Source organism: Lontra canadensis, unplaced genomic scaffold, assembly GCF_010015895.1.
Source record: "Lontra canadensis isolate GAN:19392208 unplaced genomic scaffold, GSC_riverotter_1.0 scaffold18, whole genome shotgun sequence".
Classification (NCBI taxonomy): Eukaryota; Metazoa; Chordata; class Mammalia; order Carnivora; family Mustelidae; genus Lontra; species Lontra canadensis.
This window is the reverse complement of record NW_022631012.1, coordinates 7,831,153-7,848,783: the sequence shown is the minus strand read 5'-3', so window position 1 is coordinate 7,848,783 and position 17,631 is coordinate 7,831,153. Positions and strand designations below refer to the sequence as shown.

Sequence of the window (17,631 nt, the reverse complement as noted above, 5' to 3'; positions counted from 1 at the left end):
GTGCTCCATGCAGTACGTACCCTCCATAATTCCCACCATCAGGCTCACCCATCCTTCCATGCCCCTCCCCTCTGAAGCCCTCAGTTTGTTTCTCAGAGCCACAGTCTCTCATGGTTGTCTCCCCTTCTGATTTCTCCCATCTCACTTCTCCCTCCAACTCCCAATGTCCTCCATATTATTTTTATAAAATGCCATGGTGAGCATCCAGCCACATGAAATTTTTTGCAAATCTTTGATTTTTTTTCTTAATATAAGTTACAGGAAGTAGAATTCCTGGGTCAGAAGCTGAGAAAAATGTGAGAATCTTGCTATGCATTGCCAAATTGCCCTCCAGAAAAATTGTATGTTTACATGTGAAAATACCCAGTTGGTTTACTTTGCATTTTGTTGATTTCTAAAAAGTTTAAGTGTTTGTCTTGATCATTACTCATTTTATCAGTTTATAAATTGTCCATTCTTATTATTTACTTATGTTTGTGTTGTTTCCTATTCATAATGAATTATTACTTCTCTAAATATTTAATATACATTAAGTTCTCTGTGTGTGTGTGTGTGTGTGTGTGTGTGTGTATGGCATAATTTTCATATAAAGTGTATGTTTTTCCTTTGTTTACACATGGTCCATCCTGCTCATTTGGTGTATCTCATCAAGTGTGCATGGTTATAAATAGTATTTTTTTCTTTTGCTTCATTATTAAAAGAACTTGCAACTAACTCACTTTCCCACAACAGGGAAATTCACTCTGATTTTTGACCTGGATGAAAGTTGCAATCTCAGCTTGTCTTTTAGTTTGATAGTCAGTGTGATTTCAGATATATATAGAGATCCCACAATCTCCGTGGCACAAAAACCCGTTTGGACGTTGCCATCTCATGTTTTCCATCAGTTTACTTAGTTTCTTATAGAGACTGAATTTATTTTTCTGAGATTCTTCATTCATAAATTAGAGATAATATACTTACATATATTACAGAGCTTTGCTTGGGAAAAAGAATCACCTTGCTTAGAAATTTCAAAAGTCTTAAAACTTACACATTGTTTAAATGAAACTTACATATTGATCCCTGCCTCTGGAAACTTATTTTGAGAAAATAAAGTATGGGAAGAGTTTTATACACTGAGATGTAGCTTTATTTATAACATAAATATTATAATACTTGGAAATAACTTAAATGTCCCACATTAGGTTATGTAAATGTTGATATGTGATATATGACAATGGAATATTATTTATCTATTAGAATAATGATTACAAAAAATTAATAGTGTGAGAAAAGACATGTTTTATGCTAAAAGCAAGACACAAAGTAGAAAATGTAATAAAATACTTAGAATAATAAAAGAAAAAATATGTACCAAAGTGGTCATTGTTATCTTTGGTTGGGTGATTTTTCCCTTTTCCTTAAGGATTTTTAAAAAATTTATTTGTCAGAGAGCGAGCGAGCACAAGCAAGGTGGCGCAGGCAGAGGGAGAAGCAAGTGCAGGGAGCCTGATGCGGGGCTCCATCCCTGAACTCTGGGATCACCATCTGAGCCAAAGGCAGACACTTAATGACTGAGCCACTGAGGCACCCTTCATTCTTCATTTTGTGAATATTCTTTAACGAAGATTTGAACAAATGTTTTTCAAACCCAGGTTGAATTATGGAAGTGATGTGGCACAGGCAGGGGGACTTAAGAGGACTTCCATTGGATAACTCAAGTGCAGTTTCTGACTGTACTTGAGGACAACATCTTAAATCTTCTAGTCCTGGTCCTTAGTGGCTGTTTGTATCACCATTATTATTTACTAATAGAAAATAATGTCCACTCTTGTATGGCTCTTACCAATGCAAAACATAGTTTACCTGCCATTTTTGATACTCTATTCATTACCTATGGTGTAATAATAGTCTAGAAAATCTATGATTAACAAAGATTGCAAGCTTTGTAATCTTTATTTTGAGCATTTAGAGAGGTGGACTCTTCTATATACTGCACACTCCCAATAAAAGTGTAAATATGCAGAATCATTTGGGATTTAGCAATATGAACCAAATGCCTTGAAAATACTCATATCTTTGACCTACTATTTCTTCTTCCTGGAATGTAGCTCAAGGAAATAACCAGAAATGAGCACAAAGATTTATGCAAAAAGTCGTTAACTCCAGAATTATTTACAAGAGCAAAAAACCAAAAGGGAAAATAGATTTAAGAGCCAGTATATATGACAATATTTAAATAAATGATGTTATGTAATATATACCTACTGTCAAATATTATGCAGTCATTGAAAATAATGTTCATAAAAAGTTTTCATTGGTTAGAGGAAATGCTTCTGGTAGGATATCATGCAAAACAAAGGAGTAGAATACAAAACTATATATAGATATAACCTGCACCATGTTCAAGAAAAAATATGCACAGATAAAAGATTGATGAGAAATATGCCAGAATATCAACAGGGGACTCAGGGAAGTGGGATTATTGAAGATTTTTCCTTCTTCTCTTTTCTGTTTTTCTCCTCTCCGTACTTTCTAAATTTTCCACAATAAGTGTATGCTAATTTTGTAAGAAGGAAAAAAAAAGTTTGAAAATACATTACTGTCATGAAATATTCATATAACTGTATTCTTACGAAGTATCGAAAATACAAAATTTGCCTCAGTATTCATTAGATTCTTGCCTTTTTATACATTCCAATCAAAATTCCACTAGACAATCTTAGATCTACAATATTTATTAATAATGTACCCCAAAGGATCACTTTCTTTGTTAAACATTTTATGAATTCCTATTCAAAAAGAATACATAAAGTACAATAATCTTTTCGTTTGGTGAGATGGGACTGGTGATAATTTGGGGGATTAGCCAGCTTTTCCTCCCTCTCTACATGCATTATGCATTACCCAAGAAATTGCCTAGAAACAAGGAATTGCCTTTTCTAAGTATATGGTTTCAACATTGCTTGAACTAAGTATTTGGGTTTCTGAGGTTTAAGTATTGTGTTTAATCTCATGTAAAAATGATAAACTTTCTTAAGAACAGAAGTTTTCACTCAGATACCATACAGTTCTTCTCCCTCTTCTCCCTCTCCTCCTCTTCCTTGCCCCACCCCCCCTTCTTCTTGTTCTTTTTCCTTTTTTTGGCATATTACATTGTCCTAGTCTTTCAGTGCTGACTGGGCCTAGGCAACAAGGTACTCACACATTTGGCAGACATTAGCTGGGAGAAAACCAAATGTTGGTTCTTGATGGTATCCAGTTACCTTTAATTTCTTCCATTCTATATTATGGAATTGCCAGGGAATACCAACCCTACTGAAACAAGAATTCACTGGGACCAGCCCGGCTTTGTGTGTACTCACTTTCTCCATTGAGTAGAAAACTATGATAACTGTGATAAATAAAGACCCAAACATTTGCTGAACCGTATGAAGGATGGAACAGGGTCACTCTGAAAGTCACCATCTCTGTCCCAAAAGTGTTGTGAAAACCTCTCTGATAATCTCATTTCTGGACCGGACTGGACGGGCAGGATAGCCAGGGCGAGGACGGATGAAGTGAGGGCTGAAAAGATATCCTTCTCAGTTATTTCATTTCTTCTCCTCTCTCCTTTTTTTTTTTTAATTTTCTTTCTTTCTTTCTTTCTTTTTCTTTCTTTCTTTCTTTCTTTCTTTCTTTCTTTCTTTCTTTCTTTTTAAGATTTTATTTATTATTTGACAGAGAGAGAGAGAGAGATCACAAGTAGGCAGAGAGGCAGGCAGAGAGAAGAGGGGGGAAGCGGGCTCCCTGCTGAGCAGGTCACTGGGATCATGACCTGAGCTGAAGGCAGAGGCTTAACCCACTGAGCCACCCAGGCACCCTGTCCTCTCTCCTTTCTGAAAAAGTACTGAAATTGTTTTCTAGTTTCTTTATAATGCTGATACTTATTTTGCTTTCTTCATAGTCTGAATCAAAACCAGACAGTTTTTAAAATGAGCTAATAAATATTTTATGCTGATTCTCTAGGGTATAATAAAGCGTAATTTAGCCTATGTAACAAAATCTTCAGAACAAATCAACAACCTGGGATAATTTACCATAAGGTTTTTTTGTCAGGGTTAAATAAGTGTATATATATCAAGTTCTTTGAACAGTGCTGGCATGCATAATTACCAGGACAACACTGGTTGTTATCACTGACTATGCTTGAGTTAGGAATTCTCCATCCCTTGTCGTCAATATACTTAGTGTACCATTTAATTAGTAGGCAGTCAGGCAATTTTCTTATCAGACTTCATGCCTTATTATTTAATGGCTGAATTATTTTGCTTTTCATGTATTTGTTTCTAGTCCATTAAGTGGATATTAAGGTCTGTAAGAAAGAAATCTACTTTTCTACTGCTATTATCTATTACTGATTTCTTATACAGTACCAAGAATACCAACCTCTTGGGTTGCTGAATGGGTTAAATAAGATGATAATATAAATGCTTTTATCAATGCCTAGTATATAGTGCTCAATAAAGGTTAACTGGTATCATAAAATACATATATTTTCTGATTATTTGATAAAGACATTAACTGTGATCCTGAAAATTTATGTGTAGATTGAATTTTTATTAATTGAAACACACCAATGGTTGTACATATTTTCTTTATAAATGAAAATGTGTTTTGCCAGTCAACTTCAATGTATTGCTTCTACCAGTATATGTATTTTATATTAGAATTGCTCACTCTGAATGAAGCACTCTTGCTTATTTAACAAAAAAATCAAATGAATGATAAGTATTGGAAACAAATCCCTGAATAACATGGAGAAGCATATTGCTCCTCAACTATTATAATTTTAATTACATTTGCTTCTTTTAATCTCCTTCTAAAATTCATTTTCATTATTTTAACTGATTATTTAGGCAATCTTATCTCATGAGATTTTCATTTGAACAAGGTAAATAAGGAAAAATTCATTCAACAGTGTAATAAAACATTTACAGTTTTGAGGGTAAAGAACTCATTAATAATAACAATTCTTATTAATATTAGCTATTCTTATATATATTAGTAAAAATTAAAAATAATAAATATAGTTCCAAGTTTAAAGTCGTAGAATTGTGTTGGGAAATTGATTCTATCACAGTGGGTAATTGTGGTATATGGTGTTAAATGAACCAGATTAAAAAATTAAAATTTAGTCAAGCCAGTTACTGGAGTTATGTAACTATGAATGGAACTTGAGTTTTAATTAATTCTATCAAAATATTTTATGGTTTGGTATTGTTTAAAGACAATACCAGGTAGGTGGATAAATTATTCTCCATACAATTTTCATTTTTAAAACTGTTGCACCTAAATAGCATTTTGCTTTGCTTTGTTTTGAACTACTAGTGTGTCTTAACACTTATTAAGCATTAACTAAGTGTCAGAGTTGTGCTCACTGTAACATGGATTACATTTAATTTATTAAATTTATTTATTAAATTTATCAAATTTATTTATTAATCTTTATAAGAAACTTTTGGGAAGGTATTGTTATCCCCATTTTACAGATAAGGAAATGAAGTTTTAGGGAAAGAGCAGATATAATACCACAAATGTTCAGGGAGAAAAATGAGAAAATAGATAAAAGTCATTGAAGGGAGTTGGGGGAAATTGGAGGGGGAGATGAACCATGAGAGACTGTGGACACTGAGAACAATCTGAAGGTTTTGGAGGAGTGGAGGGTGGGAGTTTGGGTGAGCCTGGTGGTGTGTACTAAGGAGGGCATGTATTGCATGGAACACTGGGTGTGGTACATAAACAATGAATTCTGGAACACTGAAAAGAAATTAAAAAAATAAAAATTTTAAAAAAGTAAATATACACTCACACACACACACAAAAGTCATTGAAACATTAACTAATTCAATCTCTGACATATATCCTTGCAATGCGAGATCACTATCCAGAAGTTCACACTCCAGCTTCTCAAAGGCTCAGATCCTACTGCTATTAACATGGTAATCACTCCATACATATTTGTTGGGTAAATGAATTATCAGCTAGTATGTGTTCATAATGAGAATATAATCCTGTTTCTTGCCTAAATAAAGGCTTTTAGCTAGGAGACTAAAACATTCATCAAACATTCGTGCGGCTTACAGAGAGGGTACTTGCTGTGTGACTTACTGACTCTGTGACTATTTGCAAGTTACTTAAATTGCTCTTGGCCTCAGTTTTCTTATTTATAAAATATGGATGATGACACTTCACACGTCGTAATGAGAATAAATTATATAACGTGCACTAAAGTGTTCTCTTAAGTACTGGCACAATATCTGCTATAGAGGAAAGGAACTGAATAGTTTTTTTTTTTTAAACTGTTTGTCGGGGCACCTGGATGACATAGTCAGTTGAATGTCCAACTCTTGGTTTGGGCTCAGGTCTATCTCAGGGTTGTGAGATCTCCACACTCAGTGCAGAGTCTGCTTAGGTTTCTCTCTCCCTCTCCCTCTACCCCTTCCCTCCACTCTAAATAAATAAATAGATAAATAAATAAAATAAACTGTCAAAAGATAAACAATAAGTAGACAATCTGAATAGACCTATATATATTAAAGAAACTGAATTAATAATTAATAACTTTCCAAAAAAGAAAGCGTCAGGCCCAGATGGGGTCTTTGATGAATTCTATCAAACACTTAAAGAAGAAATTACACTAATTCTCTACAATCTTTATCAGAAGATGGAAACAGGGGGCGCCTGGGTGGCTCAGTGGTTAAAGCCTCTGCCTTCGGCTCAGGTCATGATCTCAGGGTCCTGGGATCGAGTCCCACATCGGGCTCTCTGCTCAGCAGGGAGCCTGCCTCCTCCTGTCTCTCTCTGCCTGCCTCTCTGCCTACTTGTGATCTGTCAAAAAAAAAAAAAAAAAAGAAGATGGAAACAGAAGGAATATTTCCTGACTTATTCTATGAGGTTACCATTATCCTAATACCAAAATCAGAAAAAAAAATATGAAAAAACAAAACAAAATTACAGACCAATATATCTCATATGAACATAGATATAAAAACCCACAAAAAATATTAGCAAATTGAAACCAACAATATATAAAAATAATTATACAGCACAACCACCAATGAAATTTATCCCAGATGTGCAAAGCTGGTTTCATATTTAATAATCAACTCATGTAATCCACCACATCAATAGGGGAAAAGTTAAAAAATCACATGATACAGAATCAATAGATACAGCAAAAGCATTTGACAAATACCAACATCCATTTGTGATAAAAACTCAGTATATTAGGTACAGAAGGGAACTTCCCCAACATCATAAAAAGCAGCTTAATAGTGAAAAATTAGAAGGTTTTCTGCTAAGACCAGAAACAAGGGAAGAATGTCCACTCTTCAAACTGCTTTTGAACATTGCATGGGAGGTTTAACCTAATACCATCAGACAAGTAATGGAGATAGTAAGTACGCATATTGGAAAGGAAGAAATAAAACTGTCTATGTTCACTGATGACATGACCCTCTACGTAGAAAATCTGAAAGAATGACAAAAAAAAAAAAAAAAACCTCCTGGAATTAATAAGTAATTATAGCAAGGCTGTAGGATACAAGGTTAATGTACAAAAGTCAATTGCTTTTCTATATACCAGCAATGAGCAAGATAAATTTTAAACTAAAAACATATTACATTGATATTAGCAACCCCCTCCCCCCAAATAAAATACTTGGGTATAAACCTAAGAAAATATGTACAAGATCTATATGAGAAAAGCTATAAAACTCTAATGAAAGATATCAAAGAACTAAACAAATGGAGAGATGTGCCATATAAATAGATAGAAAGACTCAATATTGTCAAAAGGTCAGTTCTTCCCAACTTGATCTATAGATTCAGTGCAATCCCAATCAGAATCCTAGCAAGTTATTTTGTGGATATTGACAAGCTGGTTCTGAAATATATATGGAAAGGTAAATGACTCAGAATAGCTAACATAATATTGAAGAACAAAGTTGTAGGACTGACACTACCTGACTTCAAGATTTATTATAAAGCTACAGTAATCAAGACAATGTGGTATTGATGAAAGAAGAGATAAATAGATCAATGGAACAGAATAGAACGCCCAGAAATAGACCCACATGAATATAATTAATTGATTTCGACAAAAGAACAAAGAACACAATAGAGCAAAATAGTCTTTTTAACAAGTGATACAGGAACAACTGGACATCCACATGAGAAAAAAAAAAAGTGAATCTAGATGCAGACCTTATACCCTTCATAGAAATTAACTCAAATTGGATTGTAGACCTAAATGTAAAATGCAAAACTAAAAGACTTCTAGAAGATAATATAGAAAACCAAGCAATGTGATGCCCCAGTTTTGTTTTTGTTTTTCTTTTTTTTAAGATTTTATTTATTTATTTGACCGACAGAGATCACAAGTAGGCAGAGAGGCAGGCAGAGAGAGAGGAAGGGAAGCAGTTTCCCTGATGAGCAGAGAGCCCGATGTGGGGCTCGATCCCAGGACTCTGGGATCATGACCGGAGCTGAAGGCAGAGGCTTTAACCCACTGAGCCACCCAGGCGCCCCTTGTTTTTCTTTTTCAACATTTCCTTACCAATTTGGGGTCTCTTCTGGTTCCACACAAATTTTAAGATTGTTTGTTCCAGCTCTTTGAACAGTGCCGGTGGAATTTTGATCAGAATGGCATTGAAAGTATAGATTGCTCTAGGCAGTATAGACATTTTAACAATGTTTATTCTTCTGATCCATCAGCATGGAATGTTCTTCCATCTTTTTGTATCTTCTTCAATTTCTTTCATGAGTGTTCTGTAGTTCCTTGAGTACAGATACTTTACCTCTTTGGTTAGGTTTATTCCAAGGTATCTTATGGTTCTTGGTGTTTTAGTAAATGGAATCGATTCTCTAATTTCCTTTTCTATATTTTCATTGTTAGTGTACAAGAAAGCAACTGATTTCTGTACATTGATTTTGTATCCTGCCATATTACTGAATTGCTGTATGGGTTCTAGTAGTTTGGGGGTGGAGTCTTTTGGGTTTTCCATGTAAAAAGTATCATGTCATCTGTGAAGAGAGTGAGTTTGACTTCTTTGTTGCTAATTTGAATATGTTTTATTTCTTTTTGTTGTCTGATTGCTGTTGCTAGGACTTCTAGTACTATGTTGAATACCAGTGGTGAGAGTGGACATCCTTGTCGTGTCCCTGATCTCAAAGGGAAGGCACTCAGCTTTTCCCCATTGAGGATGATATTCACTGTGGATTTTTCATAGATAGATTTTATGAAGTTGAGGAATGTTCCCTCTATAACTATACTTTGAAGAGTTTTAATCAGGAACGGATGCTGTATCTTGTCAAATGCTTTTTCTGCATCAATTGAGAGGACCATGTGGTTCTTCTCTCTTCTCTTATTGATTTGTTCTATCACATTGATTGATTTGCGAATGTTGAACCTCTCTTGCATACCATGGTTAAATCCCACCTGGTCATGGTGGATAATCTTTTTAATGTACTATTGGACCCTATTAGCTAGGATCTTGTTGAGAATCTTAGCATTCATATTCATCAGGGATATTGGTCTGAAATTCTCTTTTTTGGTGGGGTCTTTGCCTGGTTTTGGGATCAGGGTAATTCTGGCTTCATAAAGAGTCTGGAAGTTTTCCTTCTGTTTCTATTTTTTGAAACTGCTTCAGGAGAATAGGTATTATTTCTTTTTTGAGTGTTTGGTAGAATTTTCCAGGGAATCTGTCAGGTCCAAAGCTGTGATCGCCAAGACAGCATGGTACCTGCACAAAAACAGACACATAGACTAGTGGAACAGAGTAGAGAGCCCAAATATGGACCCTCAACTCTATGGTCAAATAATCTTTGACAAAGTAGGAAAAAATATATAGTGGAAAAAAAGACAGTGTCTTCAATAAATGGTGCTGGGAAAATTAGACAGCTATGTATAGAAGAATGAAACTTGACCATTCTCTTACAACATACACAAAGATAAACTCCAAATGGATAAAAGACCTCAATGTGAGGCAGGAATCTATCAAAATCCTAGAGGAGAACATAATCAATAACCTCTTTGACATCAGCCACAGCAACTTCTTTTAAGATAATGTCCCCAAAGGCAAAGGAAACAAAAGCAAAAATGAACTTTTGGGACTTCATCAAGATCAAAAACTTCTGCACAGCAAAGGAAACAGTCAACAAAACAAAGAGGCAACCCACAGAATGGGAGAAGATATTCACAAATGACACTACAGACAAAGGGCTGATATCCAAGATCTATAAAGAAGTCCTCAAACTCAACACATACAAAGCAGATAATCACGTCAAAAAATGGGCAGAAGACATGAACAGACACTTCTCCAAAGAAGACATACAAATGGCTAACAGACACATGAAAAAATGTTCATCATCATTAGCTATCAGGGAGATTCAAATCAAAACCACATCGAGATAGCACCTTAAACCAGTTAGGATGGCCAAAATTAACAAGACAGGAAAAAACATGTGCTGGAGATGATGTGGAGAAAGGGGAACACTCTTACACTGTTGGTGAGAATGCAAGTTGGTGCAGCCACTTTGGAAAACAGTGTGGAGATTCCTTAAGATACTAACAATAGAGCTACCCTATGACCATACAATTCCACTACTGGGTATTTACACCAAAGGTACAGATGTAATGAAAAGAAGGGCCATCTGTACCCCAATGTTCATAGCAGCAATGGCCGCAGTTGCCAAACTGTGGAAAGAACCAAGATGCCCTTCAACAGATGAATGGATAAAGAAGATATGGTCCATATGTACAATGGAGTACTATGCCTCCATTAAAAAGGATGAATACCCAACTTTTGTATCAACATGGACAGGACTGGAAGAGATGATGCTGAGTGAGATAAGTCAAACAGAGAGAGTCAATTATCATATGGTTTCATTTACTTGTGGAACATAAGGAATAACATGGAGGACACTGGGAGTTGGAGAGGAGAAGTGAGTTGGGGAAATTGGAGGGGGAGACAAATCATGAGACACTGTGGACTCTGAGAAACAAACTGAGAGTTTTGGAGGGGAGAGGAGTAGGGGGATGGGTTAGCCTTGTGGTGTGGGTATTAAAGAGGCCACATATTGCATGGAGAACTGAGTGGGGTGCATAAACAATGAATTTTGGAACACTGAAAATAAAATGAAATAAAATGATAATACAGGAGAAAACCTAGATGACCTTGGATATGGCAATGATTTTTAAATATAACACCACAAAAGCAATCCACAAAAGGAATAATTAATAGCTTGGATTTCATTAAAATTAAAAACTTCTGCTCTGCCAAAGATGATATCAAGAGAATGAGAAGACAAGCCAAAAACTGGGAGAAAATATTTGCAAAAGATGCATCTGATGAAGGACTGTTGTTTCAAATAAACAAAGAACTCTTAAAATTCAATAATAAGAAAATAAACAACTTGAGTCAAACTCTGAAAAACACCACACCAACAAAGATATGCCAATGGTAAGTATGCCTACAAAAAGATGTTCAACATCATATGTTATTAGGGAACTGCAAGTGAAAACAATGAGACACCACTATACCCTATTAAATGGCCCAAATCCAAAACAGTGACAACACCAAATTCTGGTAAGGAAGTGGAGCAACAGGAGCTCTCATACATTGCTGGTGGGGATACAGAATGGTCCAGCCACTTGGGAAGACAGTTTCTTGGAAGGTAGTTTCTTATAAAACTAAACATACTTTTACCACATGATCCAGTAGTCAGGTTTCTTGGTCTTTACCCAAATGAACTGGCTGGCAACTTATACCCACACAAAGCCCTGCACACAGATGTTTGTAGTATCTTTATTTATAATTGGCAATTAAGCAATTAAGAAAGATGCCCTTTAGTGAATGAATGGATAAATAAACTATGGTACTTCCAGATAATGAAATATACAACTCTAAAAAGAAATGAGCTATTAAGCCATGAAAAGGCATGGAGAGAAGTTAAATGCATGTTACTAAGAAAAGAAGCCAGTCTGAAAGGCTACATACTGTATGATTTCAGTTACATGACATTCTGGAAAGGGTAAAAACAATGGAGAAAAAAAAATTTCATTGGTTGCCAGTGATTGGGCGGGGGCAAGGATAAATAGGAAGAGCATAGAGGATTTTTAGGACAGTGAGACTGTGCTCTATGATATTACAATGGTGGATAAATATCATTATACATTTGTTTAAATCCATAGAACATGCAACACCAAGAGTGAACTCTAATGTAAAGTTTGGACCTTGGGAAATAAAGATGTGTCTGTCAATGTCAGCTCACTGAATCTAACAAATGTTTGACCATGGTGTGGGATAGTAACAGTAGAAGAATATTCTCTCTATATATATTTTCTCTATATATATTCATATAGAATATTACTCAGCCACAATAAAGAATGGGATCTTGCAATTTGCAACAACATGAATGGACTTAGAGGGTATAATGTAAAGTGAAATAGATCAGACAGAGAAAGATAAATACCATGAGATTTCACTCATGCAGAATTTAAGAAATAAACCAAATAGCAAAGAAAAAAAGAGACAAACACAAAAACAGACTTAATTACAAAGAACAAAGTGATCCAATTGAATGGTGAAAGGGGAGATGTGTAAAATAGATAAAAGGAATTGAAAGTACACTTGTCATCATGAGCACTAAAAAATGCATAGCATTGTTGAATGTGTATTGTATATCTGTAACTGAAATAACATTGTTTAACATACAATGTTATATATATTCATACTTCAATAATGTTTTTAAAAATAATTTTAAAAATATTGCAGGCTCTTTAATCAGGTTGTCCATTATTGTCAGTTATTGTCAATTCCAATAACGTTTTTCCTGTGACTTGATTTCTTCATCTCTGTAATGGGGATAGTAAGAGCACCTACCTCAGAGTTTTCAAGAGAAGTAAATGAGATTTAAATTGTGTGAATGTCTTGTAACACATTTCAGTTCAATAAGTCTTAGCTATTATTTCTTTTACAAATTTAAAAGTATGTTTATCTACCACATCTTACTGAATTACCCAGCTTCCCTGCAAGATTGGAATGGCTGTCCTCACCTCACTCTATTGATGAAGAAACTACCATTTGGAGGGATACAATTATTGCCCCAGTTCTCACAGTCAGTAAGTCACAACAAGAAGACTCTTAACACTGGCTTTTCTCCTCCAAAGCCTGCTCACAGTGTTTTCTACCACCTTTTCATCAGCTTTCCAATCCTCATTGTATTCTAGTTTCTTCACTGATTTGAGTCTGACTTTCTTCTGCAGATCCCTAGCACAAACCAGACGAGGTGTTTTGGAAGAGACAGTGAGCCCATGGAGGAACCTGGACACCTATTCCTATACCAAATATCACCCCATGGAAGAGGTGAGCAAGGACACATGGAGTTTGGTGGTGGCCACAGCCTACTTTAGGATGGGCAAGGGATGGTTCACTATAAATATCCATAGGTTAGAGAATCTCAAAATATGAGGTAGAGATTTGCCTGTGCACTGAGTTCAAGGGATTGCAGAAAATCATCTATTGGTTGAATATATAAATCCTTTCATATGAAATAAAAAGGCAAATAAGTAGAAATTAAAGGAAAAGAACAATCTAGCTCCTGTGAACATGGACTAAAATTAACCCTTATTCTTGTTTGTCAGATTGTTAGCCAGTTTAAGCAGGGCAAGGCCAACATTTATATGGCTGTGGGACATGGAATGGAGAAGCCTCTTGAGTCAATCACATTTACCTGAAAATGTGGTATTTCTTGTAGGGTACAAAGGATGCAGGCAGTAGTTCTTAAAAGGGGAAAATTTCTTTTAAAGAAATACTCGTATTGTTACTAAGATGAATTTGGTTATTTTTGAAACTGGATATGGTAAAAAATTAGCTACTATACATGTATATTTGTGAAGTGTGTGTGTGACTTCATGCAAAGCTTTTTTTGAAGTATAAATTTCTAAACATAGAATCTTTGGGTTAAACGATAAGCACATCTAAATTTTTATATAAATGTTCAAGTTGCTTTCCAAATAGGTTTACCGTTTATTCTCTCAGCATTTGGGAGTATATTATTATTTTCCATATTTTTTTTAAAGAATGAAAGAATGAATTGACACATTCTTTTGTAGCTATCACCCCCAAGTGCTAAAGATTCTAAAAATTTGAACAAGATCCAGGAAGGCCCATGGAAAGCTTAAGCTCCGGTATGGGAGATAGATCACACCTGGCTTGACCACTTGCCCTGTGACCTTGACCAAGACACTTAACCTCTTTGGTCTTTGGTTTCCTCACCTGTGAAACAGGAAGTCAGTACAGATCTTGCAGCTTTTCTGTGACTGTAAATAGAATACACTACACTACTTCTGATTAAACAACAGATAAATAATTACTACTGTTGCCCTGCTGTTTGTAGCTTTCCCAGGGCTTTTGACACCTTCATCTGAGTCAGCCCATCATGAAGCATGCACAACACCCATGTGAGAAGTTGTCATTCTCCTCCTTTGACAGAACTGAATCAAAAATACTCCACTGACATATTATTACTGTTATATTAATGGGCTTAATCTGTTAAGATGAATGCCAATTGAGATACTATAATTTTCAAATAGAATATTTATTATCTCAAGTCAATTATGGTTATTTACCATAACTTATTGTATAGCTATTTCAACTATACAGAAACTGAGTGTGGGACTATCCTGTCATGTGTTGATGACTATCTTATGTTTATGAATTCCCTCAGTCTGTTTGTCATTACAGAACCCCACATTATAGACTTCCAGGTGAAGGTATAAGACTCTTCCTTTCCAAGCATGGTGTAAGACTTTTAATTAATTCAACATCAATTCAGGTCTCCTCAAATGAATCAAAATGACTAATTTGGGTTTGATTTAGAAACTTCTATTGGCATGCTCTATGAAGGGCGTATCCAACTCTTCTCTAATCTTGGGTCCACAGGCATTAGCAAAGGATACTGTTGGGATCCAAAAGGATCAACCCAAATCAGTGTGACCTGAAACTGCTAGCATGATTGGGTACCCATTATTGGGTCTAAGTCCAGAGGTGTGTGGCCATTTGAAGGATATGATGTTTCTGAAGTGTTATCAGTGGATTATTGACACTATTAATGCTCAATAACTTATTTGTAAAGTTCAACAGAAAATGGGAGGAGGTGAGCATAGTTCATTGTTTTAGTCCTGTACTTTGTTTAGCACACAGTCGCAATGTAGAGCAAATAGTCCATAGTTCAGTATCTTTTTTAAAAAAATTTTTACTTCTTTTCAGTGTAACAGTATTCATTGTTTTTGCACCACACCCAGTGCTCCATGCAATCCACCCTCTCTGATACTCACCACCTGGTTCCCCCAACCTCCCACCCCCACACCTTCAAAACCCTCAGATTGTTGTTCAGAGTCCATAGTCTCTCATGGTTCACCTTAGGGGTTCAGTATCTTAATGAGAGAAGCAGTTATCTTAATTAGAGGCAAGCAAACGATTTTCTTATTGATAGCCACAGTCCTTCCTGGCTCTTTCAGATCTATCAGTGGATGGTCCAGATAACTGAAAAGTACACTGGAGTGGTGACACAACATTTCCTAGGAATGACCTATGAGACCCGGCCCATGTATTATTTAAAGGTGAGTGAGAAGGCTGGGAATTACCTTAATTACTTAGTTCACTGCCCTCTTACCACTTACTGTGGACATGTTAATTTACAAAATATGTTCCCAAATTTGAGAGTTATATAGAACTACAACTATTGGCTCTGAAATAGAATTTACCCAGGAGTTGAGTGAATGATTGCCTAATATGTTAAGCATTGGGTGCCTACCTACCTAATTTTCAATAGGCCATCAAACTGGGAGCTGAGCCAGCCAAAAGAGATATCTAAACATCCTCTGCCTAGAGGCATATTTTAAAGAGTAGAATTGGTATTAATAAGGAAGCAATAAAGATAGATATACAATCAAATACACATACTTATAAAAAGGGTAATCATAAGAGGGAATGAAGGTAAAAGCTGGATTAGGAAATATGCTGACTGGATTAGGAAAATGGATCAGGCTCTAAGGAAAAATCTCCTTGAATATGATGGATCCAGTCTTGTCTTTATTCCAATTTGTAAATTTCTCACTGATAAATAGGTAGAGCCTTCATCAGCCCAGCTTCCATTGGCTTTCAATGAATGGCTGGAGTCCAGGTCATTTACATTCAAAACAGATGTGACTGTGACAAACTTGGAAGTGTTCACAAACTTTTACCCATCAAAGAGAATCCATACTTGCCAGGTTGAAAGAGGAGTGGATCTTTCTCGCTGGAGAGAGGCTGAACTGCTGCACAAGAATGGCACAGGGAGAAAGGAAAGATTGGGTTGACCAGGAGTGGATAGTGAAGGGTGTGTCTCCCACTATCCCTCCCTCATTCTTGGAATCACAGAGTGGAGGAAGAAAGGACCTGTAGGGGAATAAAAAAACTGAAAACTTTAAACAGCAGTTTATGATTTTAAGCAATTCTTTGGTAATAGAGAATGGATGTCTCCTCCAGATCAGCCAACCGTCTGCTAACCACAAGAAGATCATTTGGATGGACTGTGGAATTCATGCCAGGGAATGGATTGCCCCAGCCTTTTGCCAATGGTTTGTGAAAGAAGTAAGTGTCCTTAGCTTTCTTATAATGGTTAACTGCCCAACAAAATACCTGTCAAATCTTAGCTATTTAGAAAGCATGCTTTTTCTCAGGTAGGCAATGCAGCTCTCTACTGAGTTATTCCTTCACCCCAAGGGAAATGGAATTTATAAGTAGCATCACTGAAAGCTGAGTTAGGTGTTATGATCTCTTTTTAGTGTATCCACAATAATTTGTACTAGAAGGTAAGTAACATATCTAAGTGTAGGAGACAATACTTCATGGAAGTCAGAGATGAGTAAAGCTTGGTGCTGTGTTTTGCTGAGAGTCTTGGGCAAATTTTCTAACTCCAGGACCCCTAGTTTTTCACCTGCAGAAGGAGCTTGGAATGGCCTCTTTAGAGGGTCTGTAGTGTAGACGAAGAGACTTAGCATGTGGAAATACCTAGTTCAGTGAATTGTTATGTATTAGCTATACCCTATAAGATACTTTTTGTGTTAATCTTTTCAGAAACCACAACAGAAAGAAACCCACAAAGAGCAGTTCTCAAAGTGTGGTTCCTAGACCCATAGCATTGCCATAACAGGGAACTTGTTAGAAAGGCAAATTCTGGGGCTTTACCTCACATACCACATTAGACCTAGTGAATTGGGGCCCGGGGTGGGGGGCGGGGAGGAGAACCAGAATTTGCATTTTGGACAGCTGAGGCAGGATTGGAGGGCAAGAAGGTAGATGTTCCATGTGCAATCACCTCTTATAATTATGTTGAAATTACTAGAAAATTGAAAAAAGACCTCTCCCCAGGAGCATTTCAAATGTTTCTCTCTTAAATTTCCAGATTCTACAAAACTATAAAGACAACCCAAGGATAGGAAGGCTCCTTAGAAACCTGAACTTTTATGTTCTTCCTGTTCTTAACATCGATGGTTATATCTATACTTGGACGACTGTGAGTACATCAAGTGTGGTTGTGGGATGAATCCATGAACTAGAT

General features: G+C 36.0%; 1 protein-coding gene across 4 annotated transcripts in view; it reads left to right on the top strand.

The window, feature by feature from the left end:
- Positions 1-17,631, top strand: part of CPO (carboxypeptidase O) — a 49,557-nt gene that overhangs the window by 22,224 nt on the left and 9,702 nt on the right. For all 4 annotated transcript variants that reach the window (XM_032859971.1, XM_032859970.1, XM_032859968.1 and 1 more), the window contains 4 exons: positions 13,292-13,391; positions 15,548-15,649; positions 16,557-16,661; positions 17,476-17,586. In XM_032859971.1, coding sequence (XP_032715862.1) covers positions 13,292-13,391; positions 15,548-15,649; positions 16,557-16,661; positions 17,476-17,586 — 418 coding nt within the window. The remainder of the gene's footprint in view (positions 1-13,291; positions 13,392-15,547; positions 15,650-16,556; positions 16,662-17,475; positions 17,587-17,631) is intronic.